Consider the following 20,099-nt stretch of genomic DNA (forward strand, 5'->3'; position numbering starts at 1 on the left):
TACATGTATGCTACAGCGCTTAAATAGGAAAAGCTTAGTGTATTGTCAAACTTATACCATTTCAATAGGGTTGACAATGTATCCGAAACATAGAATATTCAATGCATTCAGATAACGCTTAGCTATTAGTAAATATAGTTGAAAGGTAAAGGGATTTTACATAGCTCGTTTGGTTTTTAAATATGAAACTTATTTATGGAATCATGGGTAGTCATGATATTATCCTGTCCATGGAAAAATTCCTGGCATAATCTACATAAATATAATCGCTTTAAATAAGGTATGTAAACTTTTATTTGGTTGATAAATTAATGGGTATTCCTATTTACACAATAATGTTTTTTTTTATCCACAACAAGGTTTTCCTTATTTACATGACAAAAATTGAGTGCGATTTTGAGGATATTAAACTTAAGGTCATAATGACATAGACACAATTCATAATTTAATCTGATTGTCTATGTACTACCGGCGTCGAACGACGAAATTATTTTCTATAATCTCAATGCTTTTGCAAATCAGTTTACATATTTGCCTTTTTTATATAAAAAAAACCAAACGGGTGACGTAACTTAACCATTTTATTGATACATGGCATTACCTAAATGAGCATAGTACTGACTTTATGCTTATTGCATACCCTAGTGCTCCAGTGACGTTGAAATTATACCCTGCCCTACCATCGGGACACCACACCTTAGCCCGACCTGACTAGGGTTTTTTGTTTTTATGACTAAATTGGTAAAATTGCATAATAAAGGTAGATATTGTTGTGTGCCGTGTTTGTATAAGACCACTGGGAAGTACGGACATGCAATGGCCCGTATTTCACACAAATGTCGAAGACAATACGCATGCTACAGTAATATTAATCTTATCTAAATTACAACGAGAGACTTTTAATATAACTGGATACAAATATATTTTTTTCCATGTTTCACCAATTTTGTCAAAATATTTTTATTATGAGATTATTTTATTTATTGTGGATCATGTGGAGTTGTCAAAATTTTTATTAAGGTTATGGTGATTATACCGTCTTGTGCGTTGTCCTTTTATGTTATGTATTTGACTAATAGCCTGGATCATGTTTGTGGGCATGTCACATTTAATAAATAAATTTGTTGTATTTTGTTCCATTCGTTCGTAGTTTTTAGTTATGTTACATTTTTTGTTGGGACCAATAAGAAAAATAATCTCGTTTGAGTTTCATAAAAACATATTTAAAATGACTCCCTTAAAGCAACATTTGTAAATGCAATCCATTAGATGAATCCAAGCATTTGTGGCCACGGAATTGGGACTGCTAATAAATACATTTCCGTGTCACGAATGCTTGGAATGTTATGAACCCCTATAGATCTAGTGCCACCAAACATTCTAGTGTGATCCGTTCAATGACATCAACCTTTTTTTTCTCCACCCTCGAACCCCGGCCTGCTGCACGCCCCACCTACATGTCGCCGATGAAAAATAATAAAAAATAAAATAAAAATAAATTAAAAAACATACACATTGAAACTGCATCGTGTAACTGTCGTGTTGACTGCATGATGTATAAAAATATATCAACTTGTGTCATAAATGTGTATGCTTGTATTGAAATTTAAATCAACGAATACGGAATTGATGAGAGTAGAAGCTAAAAAGCAGCAGAAAAAGGGAACCCAGCGCAAGAGCCTGAGCGGTAAGTAACCTCCTTTGCTAAACCCCTGCTTTGACTACCCCCGTACACTCAGGGCCAGAGTAATGTATACGCCTTAAGTATCTTAATATTTGTGGGTTGTGTCTATGCTTCAATATGTAGCTTTGGGCTTTTTGTAAAAGGGTACTGGTTAATCTGTCCTTTAGTGTACTTACTTTCAGCAATGAAACACAATTTCACAACTTGTATTACTTAGATTTGAGCTGTAGTTAAACCACTAACTATACTGAATTTCGGAGTACAGCACTCATAATAGTGAAGTTACTAAAAAAATTAATACAACTAACATACAGTAGTAAAATATTAGTTTTAGATTTGATCTTGCATTTGTAGTAACTTTACTGTAGATAACTCTTCTAATTTAAGTATTTCTACTTACAACTTGCAATTATTACTTTAATCTTTTACTGAATTAATTCCAAAGATATGTTTTACAATTGGTAGTATAAATGTTGTGAATCTTCTTCTTAATTCACAGTGTTCTTAAAATTCTTCGCACTCTTATTTAGTAAAAAAAACATAATCCAATTATTTTTATTACACTTCAAAATGCAAAATAAATATTATTTGGCACGGACTGTAAGCGCTTATTGAGTCTATCCATCATATTGAAATGCAACTTGAAAGTTTTAAAATATTGTTCCTATTATCAAAATATTCTCACAGTGATTTACTTTAACAACTCTGCAATTTTAATTTTTAAATTGGATATGGTATTGTTTAAAAATAAACCTTGAGAATAAAGTATATTGTCTATTTTGGCGCGAAATCCGTGTCCTTCATCGTACCAAGCCACTCAAAAACGACCTCGACCGACAGGCGACGACGATGTGACTGTCCCAGCGTCGGGCAACAGTCATGGGGCCAACCACGCGCGGCCTGACGACAATCACGTACCCGCGCCCGCATCCGACAAGCCGGCTCCTGAGGCCTCGCACAAGAAGGAGAAGTCCGTGCTACAAGCCAAACTGACCAAGCTAGCTATACAGGTTAGTGACCCTATTTTAAGTGTAGTGTACCTTACTTGTATTGTACCTCAGCATTCGGATCGGCGAATGTACTCGCACTTGCGACTAACAAACGCCGCCGAGACCTAGCTCAAGAAGGAGAAGTCCGTGCTGCAAGCCAAACTGACCAAGCTAGCTATACAGGTTAGTGACCCCACTTTAAGTACAGTGTACCCTAGTTGTACCTTAATATTTAAGTCGACAACTGTACCCGCGTTCGTAATTGAAAAATCGGCTGCTTGCACGAAAAAATGTGCTGCAAGCCAAACTAAGTGTCTCTTATTTCTAAGTTTTGTGTGGTATTTAATCAAGACTATCTGCAGTGCAAGTTATTTGATCTCACTTTAGGAACAGTGTGCCCTAGTGATTTTTTAAATATCCGGTGGAGATCTTGTCTATGAAGAAGTTCATCTGCCAAGCTAACCAAGCTAGAAAAGACATTAATTTGTTTCACTTTAAGTGAGGTGTACCCTAGTTGTACCTTGAGTGGCATGACCCTGTTCACTTAATACATTGCACTATCACGCTTTTAAGAAATATGTACGTAATAAATATATTTTTTTATTTATTTCAGACATTTCCAATTTGAGTGCAGTGTTAAACATCTCGAAAAACAAAATGTGTTTGTTAATCATCTTTATTCGCAACAATAACCTGTAATCGTGCTCCACAGATCGGTTACGCCGGTTCCACGATCGCAGTGCTCACCGTCATCATCTTAGTGATCCAATTCTGCGTGAACACCTTCGTGATCCAGCAGAAGCCGTGGAAGGCTCTGTACATCAACAACCTGGTGAAGCATCTCATCATCGGTGTGACTGTGCTGGTGGTGGCGGTCCCGGAAGGCCTGCCGCTCGCTGTCACGCTCTCACTCGCGTATTCTGTTAAGGTGAGAGAGGGATGGAAGAAGCAGTTGGAGTTGCTTATAATATGATATACGCAGTAGGAACAATGTAAAACGCTCGCTAAAGCTGTGGAAATGTAAGGGACTTTAAATTGGCATTTAATAAGGTTTGTCGTCAAAGTGAGAGGGATACAATAGCACAATCTCACTTTAATACAGCTTGGTACAGCTAGAAACTAAATTCACACACAGTCTTGAGTCAGTTCAGTCAGTAGTTGAAACCTCGTACAAAACTAATCTGAAGAAGCAATTGAAACTTACTTCATTCCCTAGTTTCCAAACCGCATTCTGCTACCATGATATGTCGACCATGTTCTTTTTTCATTTCCATGTAGATAAAAATAAACTTTTATTTCGACCTTAATACTGTTCAAGGCACCTTCTCTTATTCATTCTGAATATTGTCTCTTTCACTCCTCACTTGTATTGATATGAAGAAAAGTACAGGCCCTATTAAAACAATATGAAAGGCATTTTGCGTCAATGAGGGTTTTCGAGAATGAAAAATCCGCCAGATGGCGATACGTAGACGCGGCTTCCAAATGCTGCATGATTGGTTATTTTTGTCATGACATTGACAGATATGTCAAAATCCACCAATCACGCAGCAGTCAGACCCCACATCCACGTCCCGCCATCTAGCGGATCTTTCATTCGCGAAAACCCTCATTGAAATCTACATTCCATGTATCTAACACCTATATTTCTCCCCAGAAAATGATGAAAGACAACAACTTAGTCCGGCATCTCGACGCTTGCGAGACGATGGGCAATGCGACCGCCATCTGCTCAGACAAAACCGGCACACTCACGACAAATCGCATGACGGTCGTCCAGTCTTACATCTGCGAGAAACTGTGCAAGGTCACGCCGAACTTTAGGGATATACCGGCTGAGGTGGGAGAAGCGATGGTAGAAGGCATGAGCATCAACAGTGCGTTTACTTCACGGATTATGGTGAGTGAGGGTTTATTTTGCGGAAAAATAATTATGTAATGTCATTTTTAGTGTCCCATAGGTTCTGAAAAAGCAAAAAGATAGATTTAAAAATTTAAATGATAGCATTAGGAGTAAAATTGCGGAGACGCTAAATAGTCTTTAAATGTTTTTGTAATATCGACTGTCTTATTATAGTAGATACAGAAAAAGTAATTGATTTGAGTTATGATTTAATAAGTTATCTTTATGAGCTAGTTCTGCTCGAGCTATCTCAAATGTTATAATACAACTCAGATTACAAACCCTAGTGACAGATATAATGAACTCTTTAGAACGTTTGACAATGCTCAATCGTTCCGATGCTAGACGTATGTCAGTCGAAGCATGAAATCACAACATCTTTTCGGTTTGAATTAACCTTGCTTTCAATAGTATCATTAAACTAGGAACAATCACACAATGTAACTTTGATATTTCTATGTCCCATCTGGGCATCGAACCCAACACAACCTTCCACATATCACACGTCGGTTATCAGCCATGAATAATCGTAACCAATTTTACAACAATCGCGCGTCATAACTGGTTGTTAAGTGAAGTATTTTCCCCACAGCCTGGCCTAGACCCAACAGCACCCACTATGCAAGTGGGCAACAAGACTGAGTGTTCCCTCCTCGGCTTCGTGCTGGCCCTAGGACAGAGCTACGACGCCATCCGCGAGCGCCAGCCCGAGGAGTCTCTGACGCGCGTGTACACCTTCAACTCCGTGCGCAAGAGCATGTCCACCGTCATCCCGTACAAGGGCGGCTACCGGCTGTATACTAAGGGCGCCTCCGAGATCGTGCTCAAGAAGTGAGTCTTTAGGGCCATTTATCTCAAGTGTTACTTGATGGATCTAGGTGAAACTTCTCCAAAACAGTCCAGAAGATACAAGCTACCCCCTCTAAAAATTTCATACAGGTAGTCCTACCAGTTTAGGAGATATAGCGCCTCAAAAAAGTAAGTTTCAGACGCCATTTACACCAAGAACCCTAGGATGGATCGAGCTACAATTGTGTCAAGTCGTTCCAGACTACACTAGCTGTGCCCCCACCAAATATCATCTAGATAGGTCATCCAGTTCCAAAAATACAGTATCCCCAATGTACAGTCGACATCAGACTATCCCAGTGTGTTGCAAAATCGCCCTTATTGCAACTGCTTAAGACTTAATAGCTCTAGGACAGAGCTACGACGCCATCCGCGAGCGCCAGCCCGAGGAGTCTCTGACGCGCGTGTACACCTTCAACTCCGTGCGCAAGAGCATGTCCACCGTCATCCCGTACAAGGGCGGCTACCGGCTGTATACTAAGGGCGCCTCCGAGATCGTGCTCAAGAAGTGAGTCTATATCTCAAGTGTTACTAGATGGATCTAGGTGAAACGGCTCCAGAACCGTCCAGAAGATACCAGCTACCCCTCTACAAATTTCATCCAGGTAGTCCTACCAGTTCAGGAGATATAGTGCCTCGAAAAAGTAAGTTTCTGATGTCATTTACGCCAAGTACCCTAAGATGGATCGAGCTACAATTGTGTCAAGTAATTCCAGACTACACTAGCTGTGCCCCCGCCAAATACCATCTAAATATCTCATCTAGCTCCAAAGATAAAGTACCCCCAATGTGCAGTCGCAATCAGGACTGTCCCAGTATGTTGTAAAGTCTTTTTAGGGCCATTTATCTCAAGTGTTACTAGATGGATCGAGGTGAAACGACTCCAGATTGATCTAAGGTGTACCAGAAGTTTCATCCAGGTAGTCCTACCAGTTCAGGAGATATAGCGCCACCAAAAAGTAAAAAGTAAGTTTCAGACGCCATTTACCCCAAGAACCCTAGGATGAATCGAACTACTATTGTGCCAAATGATTCTAGACAGTATTAACTGTGCAGTATCAAACATCCAGTTAGATATTTCCACCAAAACGGTGGCCAAAGTCATTTATGTCAAGAACTTTCGAACTGCTAATCGCAACAATTATAGCATGAACTCAAACTATACTGTCTCCCGCTCTGTTCAAAGCGCCTGATGATTAGCGTACAACGAATTTCGACTCATCATCAGTCATCATAAAACCAGACAGGTAACGCGAAGCTGACCAGTATCATTTTTCTGGGCTGGAATCTCCATCTACTTTCGTTAGTTATATCTCTAGTCCAGTCTAAACATCATAATCCTCCCAAATAGACATTGAATATTAACATTAAACTCTTTTACCAACAGATGTGCATTCATATACGGCCACGAAGGGCGCTTGGAAAAGTTCACGCGCGACATGCAAGAACGGCTGGTACGGCAAGTCATCGAGCCGATGGCCTGCGATGGTCTGAGGACGCTGTCCATCGCGTTCAGAGACTTCGTGCCGGGGAAGGCGGAGATTAACCAGGTAATAACACTTTGCACGTAATAAAAATAGCCTGTAGCCTTATTCTCGTAACAAAACTTCAACGACAACAAATCGCTGACTTGCGATCCTATCGAGTAATCGTTGTATCGAAATGAACCTTAAGAACAGTTTTTCAATGGGACGACGTAACAAAACTTTAATGACAACAAAATGCCGACTTTGTTAAAATACGTGAATTAGGCCACTGGACAGATGTGGACTATCCACGAGATACTTTTTCTCCATCAATTTAGATAGATCCCTGTGCAACATAAAATGCACAAAGAGGACTAAAAGTGCCACATACAAAATTCCTCTGTGGATAAAATAACAAACCTTAACAAATACCTAAAGCTTTCTATAAATGTCTGGAAGTATGACAGGTGTTTGAACAAGAATAGATCAGTGGACGCGAATAGGCGACATGACCCTATTTTATAATTTTTTATTTTAGATATTGCAGATACTTCAAAAATGTTCATTTTAAATTCAACAATAATTATAAATGTGTCATAGTAACGTATTGTCTTTGTTCACAGGTGCACATAGACCAAGAGCCAAACTGGGACGACGAAGACAATATTGTGAATAACTTGACATGCCTGTGCGTTGTTGGTATCGAGGATCCTGTCAGACCAGAGGTAAAGAACTATAATACACTTACTATAATTTTTCTTTTAATTAGCCAAACTTGGCGTCAGATTTATATGCCATAAGGCTTGCAACTTAACCTAACTGTAGATAAATACAAACAGTGATTTTCACCCGAACAGAACCTCTTGAATCGAAATTTAATTCTGTTAGCACTGTACCACTTAGGACTTCACTTATTTGTAATCCTAAGCAAAAACGTCTTCGTTTTAGAAATATGATAAAAACAGCATGATAGAAAATATATAGAAGACTTCTCTTAACCGTAAACTAGCAAAAACATAGCAGTTACTGTATTATTAAAGTAAGCCTTATTCCCCAACTAATAAGACTCCATTCACCAGGTACCAGAAGCGATCAGGAAATGCCAAAAGGCGGGCATCACCGTCCGAATGGTGACTGGCGATAACGTCAACACGGCGCGCTCCATAGCTGTCAAGTGCGGCATCCTCAAGCCCACCGACGACTTCCTAATCCTGGAGGGCAAGGAGTTCAACAGGCGGATCCGGGATACCAACGGCGAGGTGGGAATATTTATTTATTTATTTACATACACACACATTTACTATTGTTACAGGCTAACCCAATATAATAGTAGTGCCAATCTTTTACCATAATTCAAATAATAATAATTAGATTACCTACATCATACATTTTCAGAATAAAATAAAAATATAAACTATACCGTGGTCTTTTTAGTCATAGCATTGTGGAGTAACATTTTAAATATGATTATGTCAGTTACTTCTCTTTTACTTTCTATTTTAATATGTATTATAGTTCCAAAATACTGAACTGTCCTATGCATGACATTGACAGAGGGGCGCCACCGTCAATACCGGATCGCTGGTTCTGATTTTTGCCATGTTTGAAACCATATAGTTGAACGATGGTAGCGCCCCCTGTCATTGAGTTTGGTGGGACAGTTCAGCGTGGGTCATCTATACAAAGTTATCCCATGGGAAATGACTTGACAGTCTATGGATTTTTTGGATTTGGATAATCTTTTAGCTTTAAATAGGTAGAAATAGTGAATATTTTAGAAACTAATTTCGCCACCGAGATTTAAAATACACACAGCGCCATCTCTTGCTGGCGTATGGTACTACATTGTACTCGTAATCCTTTTGCTACAGATGATGGCTAAGAACAATGCCATCCATCTCTTATTGCGCTTTGAACTTTAATTTGTAGCTGCTGTTATCATAATATTAAAAACCTTGACCAATGAGGATTTTCGCGTATGAAAGATCCGCTAGATGGCAGACGTGCATGTGGCAGACCCCACATGCATGTTGCGTGATTGGTGGATTTTGACATATCTGTCAATGTCATGTCAAAATAACCAATCATGCAGCATTTGGACCTCGCGTCTACGTATTGCCATCTGGCGGATTTTTCAATCGCGAAAACCCTCATTGTAGCCTGCTGTGATGACGCCAACAAACATTGACCAGCTCAACCATTATTAAAAACAACGCCATCTCTTGGCAGCGACTAACACTAACTCCTTCCATTCACAGGTTCAACAGCATCTGCTAGACAAAGTATGGCCGAAGCTGCGTGTGCTAGCGCGGTCGTCGCCCACAGACAAATACACTCTGGTCAAAGGCATGATCGAGTCGAAGGCCTTCGATACGCGCGAGGTGGTGGCGGTAACTGGCGACGGGACCAACGATGGGCCGGCGTTGAAGAAGGCCGACGTGGGATTCGCTATGGTAAAGGATATGGAGTTTTATTGGCTTAGACTTAAGGTATAGATTGTTATCGTTAAAAGGATCACCCCAATTTTTAGGTGGATGTCGTAAAAGGCGACCAGGGAACAACAGGTCTCACAAACCCGTTTAGTCATTATGCAGTGGAAATCATATGACCTGTGATGATGATGATGTATTTGGGTGCTGTCCCATTGATTGATTGATTGATTGATTGATTTCCAGAGTAACTGGTCGATAGCACCTTCCGTTACCTTTATAAGGTCGTCTGTCCACCTTGTAGGTGAACGACCTACGCTGCGCTTATCATATCTGTCATACAGTCATCATTATCATCATCTTAGCCACAGGACGTCCACTGCTGAACATAGGTATATCCCCCGATGATTTCCAAATTGACTGGTTGGTAGCGGCCTGCAACCAGCGCTTTCCTGCTACCTTTATCGTCTGTCCACCTTGTGGGTTGACGACCAACGAAGTGGTTGCCATATCTATTAATCTTTTCGACATTAATTCACCTTTTTTCTCCAGGGTATCGCCGGTACCGACGTGGCCAAAGAGGCGTCCGACATCATCCTAACCGACGACAACTTCTCATCGATCGTGAAGGCTGTGATGTGGGGCCGCAACGTTTACGATTCTATCGCCAAGTTCCTGCAGTTCCAGCTGACAGTTAACGTCGTGGCTGTGATCGTGGCCTTCATCGGCGCTTGCGCGATACAGGACAGTCCTCTAAAGGTGCGTATCCCTCTCCTACATATTCAGATGACAACAAGTTAAATGAGGGTTTTCGCGATTGAAAAATCCGCCAGATGGCAATACGTAGACGCGAGGTCTAAATGCTGCATGATTGGTGGATTTTGACATATCTGTCAATGTCATGTCAAAAATTACCAATCATGCAGCATTTGGACCTCACGTCTACGTATTGCCATCTGGCGGATTTTCAATCGCGAAAACCCTCATTAACATTGTGGCATATGTCGCTGTAATAGGGGCGATTTCGAAACAAATGTTTAGTCAATGTGCTGTCGTCTATACTTTGTCAGGATTCGTCAACATATCAATTAATAACGAATAAAATTCGCAACGATTAGGGGTCTCCAACATTCTTGTTTCGTATGACTTCCTTATCACTAAAGACGTTACAGATACAAGCCTTTTACCATTTGATACAGTTTGGCACTTGGCAATAAAATAGCAAGTCAACATAAATCGAGAAATTCACTGTTCTGACTATCTGACCATTATTTAAAGAGAATATTATAGGCTGTTAAAGGTTTAATAATTCAGGTTAACTATTTAAAAAAAACTGATGTAATACTAGCTTTGCTGAGCTTGAGACTAGCAAGAACTAGACTGAAATGGCACAGTAAAATATCCAAGGATGTATTCATTATTACGTAACTTTCAACGAAGCTGTAAAAATGTAAAAGCTACTTTCTTTAATCGCTGAATGTCTCCACAGGCGGTACAAATGTTATGGGTGAACCTGATCATGGACACATTAGCCTCGCTGGCTCTAGCAACCGAAATGCCGACGCCGGACCTGCTGCAACGCAAGCCTTACGGGCGCACCAAGCCGCTCATCTCGCGTACCATGATGAAGAACATCCTCGGCCAGGCGCTGTACCAGCTGTTCATTATCTTCTCGCTGCTGTTTGTGGGTGAGCATTGCTTGGTTACACTAGCATTTCAGGTCAGGTCAGCCTTATGGCTGAAATTCTAGCGTCATTGGCTCTAACGACTGAGGTGCCGAATCCGTACCATGATGAGGGCGCTGTACCAGCTGTTCATCATCTTCTCGCTGCTTTTTGTGGGTGAGCATTGGTTATGGGTGACCTGGTCATAGACACATTAGCCTCGCTGGCTCTAGCAACTGAGGTGCCGACCCTGGACCGTGATTTAGATCCTCGGGAAAGTGCTGTACCAGCTGTTCATTATCTTCTCGCTGCTGTTTGTGGTTGAGCATTGTTGGTTATGGCTGACCTGACCTGAAATAGCGTCATTGTAGCGACTGAGGTACCGACCCTGGACCGTGATTTAGATCCTCGGGCAAACCTGAAATGCTAGCGTCATTGGCTCTAGCGACAGATGCCGGTCCGGATCGTGATGAAGAAGATCCTTGGGCAAGTGCTGTACCAGCTGTTCATTATCTTCTCGCTGCTGTTTGTGGGTGAGCATTGGTTATGGGTGACCTAGTCATGGACACACTAGCGTCATTGGCTTTAGCGATTGAGGTGCCGAATCCGTACCATGATGAAGAACATCCTCGGCCAGGCGCTGTACCAGCTGTTCATCATCTTCTCGCTGCTGTTTGTGGGTGAGCAAGTAGTGTTAAGTTTATTTGTTTGTAACCTGTCTATCCAGAGTAGGCCATATCCACCATGTGCCCTTTGGCAAGAAAGAGCTGTTCTCATGCAGCGGAAACTATATGACCTGATGATGATCGTGTTTGTCTTACTACCTCTACTAAATTAGAGGGGCTTATCCTCTTTGCAGTGGAGACTTAATGACCTGATCATGACTACATTTATACTCCATTTGCCTCTGCTAAATTAGCGATGGTTGTAACTCCTGCTTTGCTTTATACTATACTGAAAAAGCCTGAATTCCACGACACATGGAAACTTAATGTGGAAAATAGTGCCACAAAGATTTGTAATTTAGTTATACTGCTATTTAATTGTGAGCTCCAGGAACTTCACCATTGCCGTTAAGTAGCATCTCTATCGGTTTTCTACAGGCTACACTTCGAAGAATGTGTGAAAGAATTACACTAAGCTCGCACTAAACGTTTCGATGACTCTTTTATAATGCGAAAATAATTTTATAGTCTTACTTATAGTCGTTCCCGAAGATTATAATCCGGGTCTTTTCAAGGCGAGAGTGAATAGGCACTTACAGGGTAGATAATTATGTACCATCCTAGACTGCATCCCACTTAACACCAGGTGCGATTGTGGTCAAATACCTGCCTTGCTATGCATAAAAAAAAACTAAATAAACAATGGGGATGTTGCCTGGGTCAAAAAGCAAGAGTTTTAATTAGTCCGTCAGTTAACTTATCAAAAAATACTCTACACGTATTTTTCACTTTTTCAAACTAATGAAAATTTAAAGAGATAAAGCGCCCCAAAGTTCTTAAGAAGAGGCCCGTGACGTCAACGCTTGCTTAAAAATGCCGCACGTTGTGACGTCGTGCGCAACTTCAACGCACCATAACTATGTAATTATTTGTTAGATTGACAAATAAAAATATATGTGTCCAATATTTTTTGATATTAAACATTACGGACTAAAAAAATTTTTTAGGCAACTAGCCTATTGTAATTTTGTTCAAACACAGGCGACAGACTGCTCAACATCCCGTCGGGCCGCGGACAGCAGCTGGGCACAGAGCCGACGCAACACTTCACCATCATCTTCAACACCTTCGTCATGATGACGCTTTTCAACGAGATCAACGCGCGCAAGATCCACGGCCAGCGGAACGTTTTCCAGGGACTGTTCACTAATCCGATATTCTACTCTATATGGATCGGCACTGCGCTTTCGCAGGTATGTGGAATGTTTTATTTTACTGTTTAATAAAGGTTTTCTAATGAGGGTTTTCGCAAATGAAAAATCCGCCAGATGGCAATACGTAGACGCGAGGTCCAAATGCTGCATGATTGGTTATTTTTGACATGACATTGACAGATATGTCAAAATCCACCAATCACGCAGCAGTCGGACCCCACATCCTCGTCCCGCCATCTAGCGGATCTTTCATTCGCGAAAACCCTCATTGCGTTCTACGTAGTGTGCGATAGGATCTTACTCAGTGGCGCCAAACAATTGCAAATTTTAATGCTATAGTCCCCCTATAGCTTCAACGTACACCCGTTGGCACCATTGTCTTAGCTACAAGCAGGTGACAGAATCTTATTTGACAGTGGCGCCACCTGGTGAGTGCAATAAAGGAAAATATCGTACCACCAATTTTTTCGTTGATTTTCAACCTTATTTCATCTTTGAATGTGTCAGCAAATATTGCAGCAACTTCTAGCTGAAAGATTAACTAAGACATAAGTACAGAAGACTTCACTGAAAGTTGGACAACTTACCTAACATCAAGATATTATTTTCTAGAAGTCGAGGTAGAAAGAAGGCTACCAGTGGCACCATATCCTCTCGCATTAAGGTCCAAAATCAAATAAACTGTACTTTCCAGGTGGTAATTATCCAGTTCGGCGGCATGGCGTTCAGCACGGCCGGCCTCTCGATAGACCAGTGGCTGTGGTGCTTGTTCTTCTGCGCCAAAACATTATTTTGAACCTTATCCTCTCGCATTAAGGTCCAAAGTCAATCAAATCAAACTTGATCGGCATTTATCTAAGCTTTACCTTCTAGTTGGTAATAGTCCAGTAAATCAAATCAAATCATATATTTTGCGAAATTGGGTTTACATCAGTAGGTGTTACAATTTTTCAAGTAGGTATCTCTATCTTTCACCTTTAGGCATGCAAAATTATTACTGTAATTGTCAGTTCGGCTGCATGGCGTTCAGCACGGCCTGGCTTTCGATAGACCAGGAGCTGTGGTGCCTATAAATCTTGTCTTATAGTCCAAAATCTATCGAACCAAACTTGATCGGCATATTTATCCACAACTTATCTTCCAGGTGGTAATAGTCCAGTTCGGCGGCATGGCGTTCAGCACGGCAGGCCTCTCGATAGACCAGTGGCTGTGATGCTTGTTCATCTGCGCCAAAACATTATTTTGAACCTTATCGTCTTATCTTAGGGTCCATAATCAAATAATCAGATAGATGCTGTATATTTATCCACAACTTATCTTCCAGGTGGTAATAGTCCAGTTTGGCGGCATGGCGTTCAGCACGGCCGGCCTCTCGATAGACCAGTGGCTGTGGTGCCTGTTCTTCGGCGCCGGCACGCTCGTGTGGGGACAGCTCGTCACCACGGTGCCCACGCGCAAGATTCCCAAGACACTCACGTGAGTAACTTACAAGTGGCTGATAAGTGCCTGATAGTTTATCAGGAACTTATCTGGCAGGTAAACTGCTGTTTTGGTGTGTCTTTTTCTCTTTTAAACCATTTGCTTATAATAATGAAGTCCCTGACAAATTATAAGGAACTTATCTGATAGATAAACTATCAGGAACTTATCTGTCAGATAAACTGCAACTTGGTGTCACAAGTCTCGAATAAATATCTGATTAAATAGTCTCCAGCAATCTTTATTTGTTAGACGACGTTATATGTGGGATGTCCTGTGATGACAGTGTAGTGTTGTTGTTGTTGTTGTAAATAAATAAAAAAATAAATATGTCAAACCTATCTTACTCAAGTTGAGTTTACATCACATGAAATAGGCCATTGCTTGGTGAGCAGGTATATTCCCGTTTCCACTGGCAAGAAGCATAGCATAGCCATAAAAAACTCCATATAAAACACTCTGGCCGCCCATTTCCAGTTGGGGCCGCGGCCAGCCGGACCCCGAGACGATCCAGCCGGGGCCGGACTACGACACTTTAAAATCTTTCAATATGTTTGAAACTAAAGCCCGGTCCGTGAGCACGTAGAATCCCGTCCAATGACCCCAAGCTACCCATCCCTATCGCTCGCGCGTAAATATGTTGCTGTCGCGCTCGCACACTCACTGCGGGCGCCCGTCGCATAGTCGCGACAGCAACATATTTAGCCTTTTGCAAATGAAAACCCTTATATCACACTCTAGCCGCCCATTTCCAGTTGGGGCCGCGGCCAGCCTGACCCCGAGACGATCCAGCCGGGGCCGGACTACGACACTTAAAAATATTCAAATATACACTCGCGAGCAAAACTATGGAATCACTTACATGAAGTTGTTTCCACGCGAACTTGTGTACTAACGAATTTGTTAGTAACAAAAAAAGTAGCACCATTTTAAAGATTAAACTTTTATCTTTAAATTGATACCAAATTCATTTAAATCACACCAGTATTTAAAAAGATATCCCGGCTGATGTGAAGAAGTAACGAAAAAGACATGTATGAACTGTTTGATACGTCGCGAGTTGCGGCCTTTTTACCCCCTATAAAAGCACGCGTTTTTAGATTTTTGCTTTCACACGTCGATTCATACACATCTCCGCTTCTTTTGACACTTTACCTAGGATCTACACCTTCAGAAGCAGCACAAATCGTTGCACTATTGCAAGAAAGGCTCAGCCAGCGGCCTGTCGCACGTCAGCGCCACATAAGCCAGTCCTGGGTTTCGAAAATTTCAAGACGCTTTCGGGAGACTAGTGGCTTTATCCCGAGACCAAGTTCTGAACAGCGCCGGTGCACATCGCAGAGGGAAGACCGTTTTTTCATGTCAANCTTATGTCTTAGACAAACTGTCTACTCGCTAACAGCTATCCTACGAACATTTCTGAGCTCTTACTGGACGTCGATTCCAGTCAAATGACGATTTCATAGAGAGGTTGACATGAAAAAACGGTCTTCCCTCTGCGATGTGCGCCGGCGCTGTTCAGAACTTAGTCTCGGGATAAAGCCACCAGTCTCCCGAAAGCGTCTTAAAACTTTCGAAACCCAGGACTGGCTTATGTGGCGCTGACGTGCGACAGCCCGCTGGCTGAGCCCTTCTTGCAATAGTGCAACGATTTGTGCTGCTTCTGAAGGTGTAGAATCCCAGGTAAAGTGTCAAAAGAAGCGGAGATGTGTATGAATCAACGTGTGAAAGCAAACATCCGAAAACGCGTGCTTTTATAGGGGGTAAATAGGCCGCAAATCGCGACGTATCAAACAGTTCATACATGTCTTTTTCGTTACTTCTCCACATCAGCCGGGATATCTTTTTAAATACTGGTGTGATTTAAATGAATTTGGTATCAATTTAAAGATAAAAGTTTAATCTTTAAAATGGTGCCACTTTTTTGTTCCTAACAAATTCGTTAGTACACAAGATCGCATGGAAACAACTTCATGTAAGTGATTCCATACTTTTGCTCGCGAGTGTATTTGAAACTAATTGAAACTTTAAAAAAATCACTGTCTTTTGAGGCCCTAGATTTTAAAAAATTGGATCTGTCAACAGCATTGGATCAGGGCCCCTGGTCCAGGGGTGATTCACTATTTGTACTCCGAATGAGTGTCGTGACGTTACCGATCAAGTGGCGCATAATATTAATTATGCGCAATTTTGAGGCCCTGTAACTTCTTTATTTGTAGAGATATTTTGATGATTCTTTCACAAATATGTTGGTTTTACTTATATTTACAAGTTTTATTAATAGAAAAAAAAAGGAACTTCTCCATTGCACAAAAAAAAACCTTTATGTCACACTCTGGCCGCCCATTTCTAGTTGGGGCCGCGGCCAGCCGGACCCCGAGACGATCCAGCCGGGGCCGGACTACGACACTTTAAAATATTCAAATATATTTGAAACTAATTTAAACTTTAAAGAAATCACTGTCTTTTGACTTTTGAGGCTTTTAAAAACCACTAGATTTTAAAAAAATTGATCTGTCAACAGCATTGGACCAGGGGTGATTCACTATTTGTACTCCGAATAAGTGGCGTGAAGTCACCGTTCAAATGGCGCAAAATATTTGTTATGCGCATCTTTAGGGCCCTGTAACTTCTTTATTTGTAGAGATATTTTGATGATTCTTTCACAAATATGTTGGTTTTACTTATATTTACAAGTTTTATTAATAGAAAAAAAAGGAACTTCTCCATTGCACAAAAAAAAACCTTTATGTCACACTCTGGCCGCCCATTTCTAGTTGGGGCCGCGGCCGGCCGGACCCCGAGACGATCCAGCCGGGGCCGGACTACGACACTTTAAAATCTTTCAATATGTTTGAAACTAATCTAAACTTTCAAGAAATCACTGTCTTTTGAGGTTTTTTCCGACTGTGTGTAGGTTGCCATTTTAACCTGACACTAATTGGGATGATTACTGAGTAATGAAATCGAAATTTTTAGTCCGTCAGACAGATAATAAAAAAATATTGGACACGCAATTTTTAATTTTTTTCACAATAGAATCATAACAGTATTATATTAAGTTGAAATGTAGCGTGACGTCACTTTTGAGTACATTTTTTACTCAACATTTCAACTCGATGCTATATTTAATTATGAAAAAAAAAACGAGTCTAATATTTTATATTTATCTCTTTATTTTTCTATCTGACGGACGAATAATTGAAATTTTATCATTTAGCCTTTTGCAAATAAAAAACCTTTGTAACACACTCCGCCAAACGCTTCCAGTTGGGGCCGCGGCCAGCCGGACCCCGAGACGATCCAGCCGGGGCCGGACTACGACGCGGACCTGGACAAGAAGCCGCGCGCCGGCCAGATCCTGTGGATCCGGGGCCTCACGAGGCTGCAGACGCAGGTATGCTCGCGCCGCACACGCGCGCACACACACGCACGCACGTAGGCGGTGGGCGTGGCTAGAGATGTTTGAATTTAGAACAAGAAATTTGAATTTGGAATTAGATGTTTTTAAATTTTTAAATGAAGCCGATTCTTTTGCAGTTTTTGTTTGAATTTAGAACAGGAGAGATTTGAATTTGGAATGAGATGTTTTTATAGTCTGGTCCGTGAGCACGTAGAATTTTGACCAATGACCCCAAGCTACCCATCCTTATTGCTCGCGCGTAATTATGTTGCTATCGCGCTCGCACACTCACTGCGGGTGCCAGTCGCACAGTCGCGACAGCAATATAATTACGCGCGAGCGATAAGGATGGGTAGCTTGGGGTCATTGGACGGGATTCTACGTGCTCACGGACCGGGCTTTAAATTTTTAAATGAAGCCGATTCTTTTGCGGCTTTTATTTGAATTTAGAACAGGAGAGATTTGAATTTGGAATGAGATGTTTTTAAATGATGCCGATTCTTTTGCGGTTTTGTTTGAATTTAGAACAGGAGAGATTTGAATTTGGAATGAGATGTTTTTGAAGTTGATTCTTTTTTTATGAGCTGAACTTTTTTATTTTTATTATGAGTCCGTGCTGTTTTTTGGCCAGTGATAAGTAAAAATTATCTGAACTGGCTTTCATGAATCTTATTTGATAAAAAATAGTAATTAACCGACTTCAACAAAAGGAGGAGGTTCTCAATTCGGTTGGTATTTTAGAGAGAGCGATTTTAAATGAAGACCAATCGTCATGAACTCACTATGAGTTTATTATAAGTGTATTCGTGATAATTTTTCAGTCAATTTCATTTCCACATTATTTAGTTAAATTAGTTTAAAATACAATAAATCAATCCTAGCTACGCCCATCTGATTACAAGGACAAACAAATCTATGAAACTTCGATTCTAGAATAACTACATTTTATTAAATGCTCAAATCTTTGCTCAAATATTTTTTTTAATATATTTTGTTTGTCCTACATGGGGTTTATGTTTACACACAAAGCCTTTTATAATATTTTAAAAGTAACAAAGCTTTTAAAATGTTGTTCAGGTTGCGGGGTCTATGTTTTATTTGTCACATGATTTGTGGGTTTAATCGTGTGTCAAATAAATGTGTGATTTGGGTATATGTCAGGGTTCACACAATATTCAGTTATTTAACGATATTGGTAGGTACATCGTTATTTAACGGAATCGGGTACAATACAAATTCAGATCTGGTAATTATCAGATTTGGGTTTTAGAATATTTTGGTAAGTAAAAGTCGTGGGAAAGTAAATAATTATTGCTCAATGAAACATTTAAGACTGATTCTAGTATTATTAGAATATTACACGACTTTTAATTGCTACTGGGATTGTTGACAGCTTTCACAAAAGTATTTTCAGTTCTGGCAACACAGTTTTTTATTCTTTATCTGTGAAAGCTGGCAACATTTCCATCATAGATAACATCATGAAGTAAACGCGGCTGTGATTCCAAGACTGATAAACAATCATGATGCTATACTATGATATTTATAAGGGTATTGTTAATGTGAAGGCTCATAAATGAACCTTAATCCAAACAGATTAGGTTCAAATCAGCCTGGCACACTAACAATGTGAACATTTAATCATGTGATATAAAAAAAAATGATAAAATAAACAAATTGAACAAATAGGAGTGGCAGAATATGTTCGTGTTCAAAGAGGGATAAGTTTTGAGTTTACAGCTGACAAATAAAAATAGAAACAGCAATGTCATCAGGTCAACTCTGCGGATACCTTGGGCATCCTAACGCTAAGTTGTCGATATTATTGTCCATTTATATATTATACTTTTTACTATTTTTGCATACAAAACGAATAACCACCATTTTCAATTATACTATGCATCCATTAGAAATAAATACCGTTATAGATGAATAGATTCATTTTGTATTACACATGTTTTACTTTGTCCGAACAGTGAGCCGGATTTATCAGTAGATTATATAAAATTTATATAAAAAATAATTATATTAACACAAAATGTTTCGACGAAAAATTCAAATTTTCAAAATAACTTACGTTTATTTATTTTATGTTTATTTTATTTCCTTTTTCATTTTCCTTTTTACGTCTAATACTTTCGTTTCATTCTCCTATACTTCAGTTCTAGTTGAAGTTTATTTTGAACCTACACAGAGAAACACTTTACAGAGTAATGAATAGTAGACGCTATATTTATTTGGCCCATACTTAACGTAGAGTAATCTGTTGTTCGGTCACTAATTTTGTCTACAAAAATTTCTCAAATATGAATAATTAATTAATTAATTAAATACAGAATACGAAATTGGCAACC

At 40.2% G+C, this 20,099-nt stretch overlaps 1 protein-coding gene across 1 annotated transcript in view; it reads left to right on the forward strand.

Annotated features, from left to right (window-relative positions):
* PMCA (plasma membrane calcium-transporting ATPase 3) overlaps window positions 1-20,099 on the forward strand; it is a 150,587-nt gene that overhangs the window by 113,022 nt on the left and 17,466 nt on the right. The window contains exons 9-22 of the mRNA XM_028307276.1: window positions 1,640-1,687; window positions 2,525-2,694; window positions 3,386-3,601; window positions 4,331-4,573; window positions 5,169-5,407; window positions 6,813-6,975; window positions 7,515-7,616; window positions 7,971-8,150; window positions 9,150-9,344; window positions 9,873-10,079; window positions 10,810-11,008; window positions 12,691-12,902; window positions 14,188-14,339; window positions 17,613-17,739. Coding sequence (XP_028163077.1) covers window positions 1,640-1,687; window positions 2,525-2,694; window positions 3,386-3,601; window positions 4,331-4,573; window positions 5,169-5,407; window positions 6,813-6,975; window positions 7,515-7,616; window positions 7,971-8,150; window positions 9,150-9,344; window positions 9,873-10,079; window positions 10,810-11,008; window positions 12,691-12,902; window positions 14,188-14,339; window positions 17,613-17,739 — 2,453 coding nt within the window. The remainder of the gene's footprint in view (window positions 1-1,639; window positions 1,688-2,524; window positions 2,695-3,385; window positions 3,602-4,330; window positions 4,574-5,168; window positions 5,408-6,812; window positions 6,976-7,514; window positions 7,617-7,970; window positions 8,151-9,149; window positions 9,345-9,872; window positions 10,080-10,809; window positions 11,009-12,690; window positions 12,903-14,187; window positions 14,340-17,612; window positions 17,740-20,099) is intronic.

The sequence above is a fragment of the Ostrinia furnacalis genome, unplaced genomic scaffold (assembly GCF_004193835.3).
Source record: "Ostrinia furnacalis isolate ACB-3 unplaced genomic scaffold, ASM419383v2 OfSCF2155, whole genome shotgun sequence".
Taxonomy (NCBI): Eukaryota; Metazoa; Arthropoda; class Insecta; order Lepidoptera; family Crambidae; genus Ostrinia; species Ostrinia furnacalis.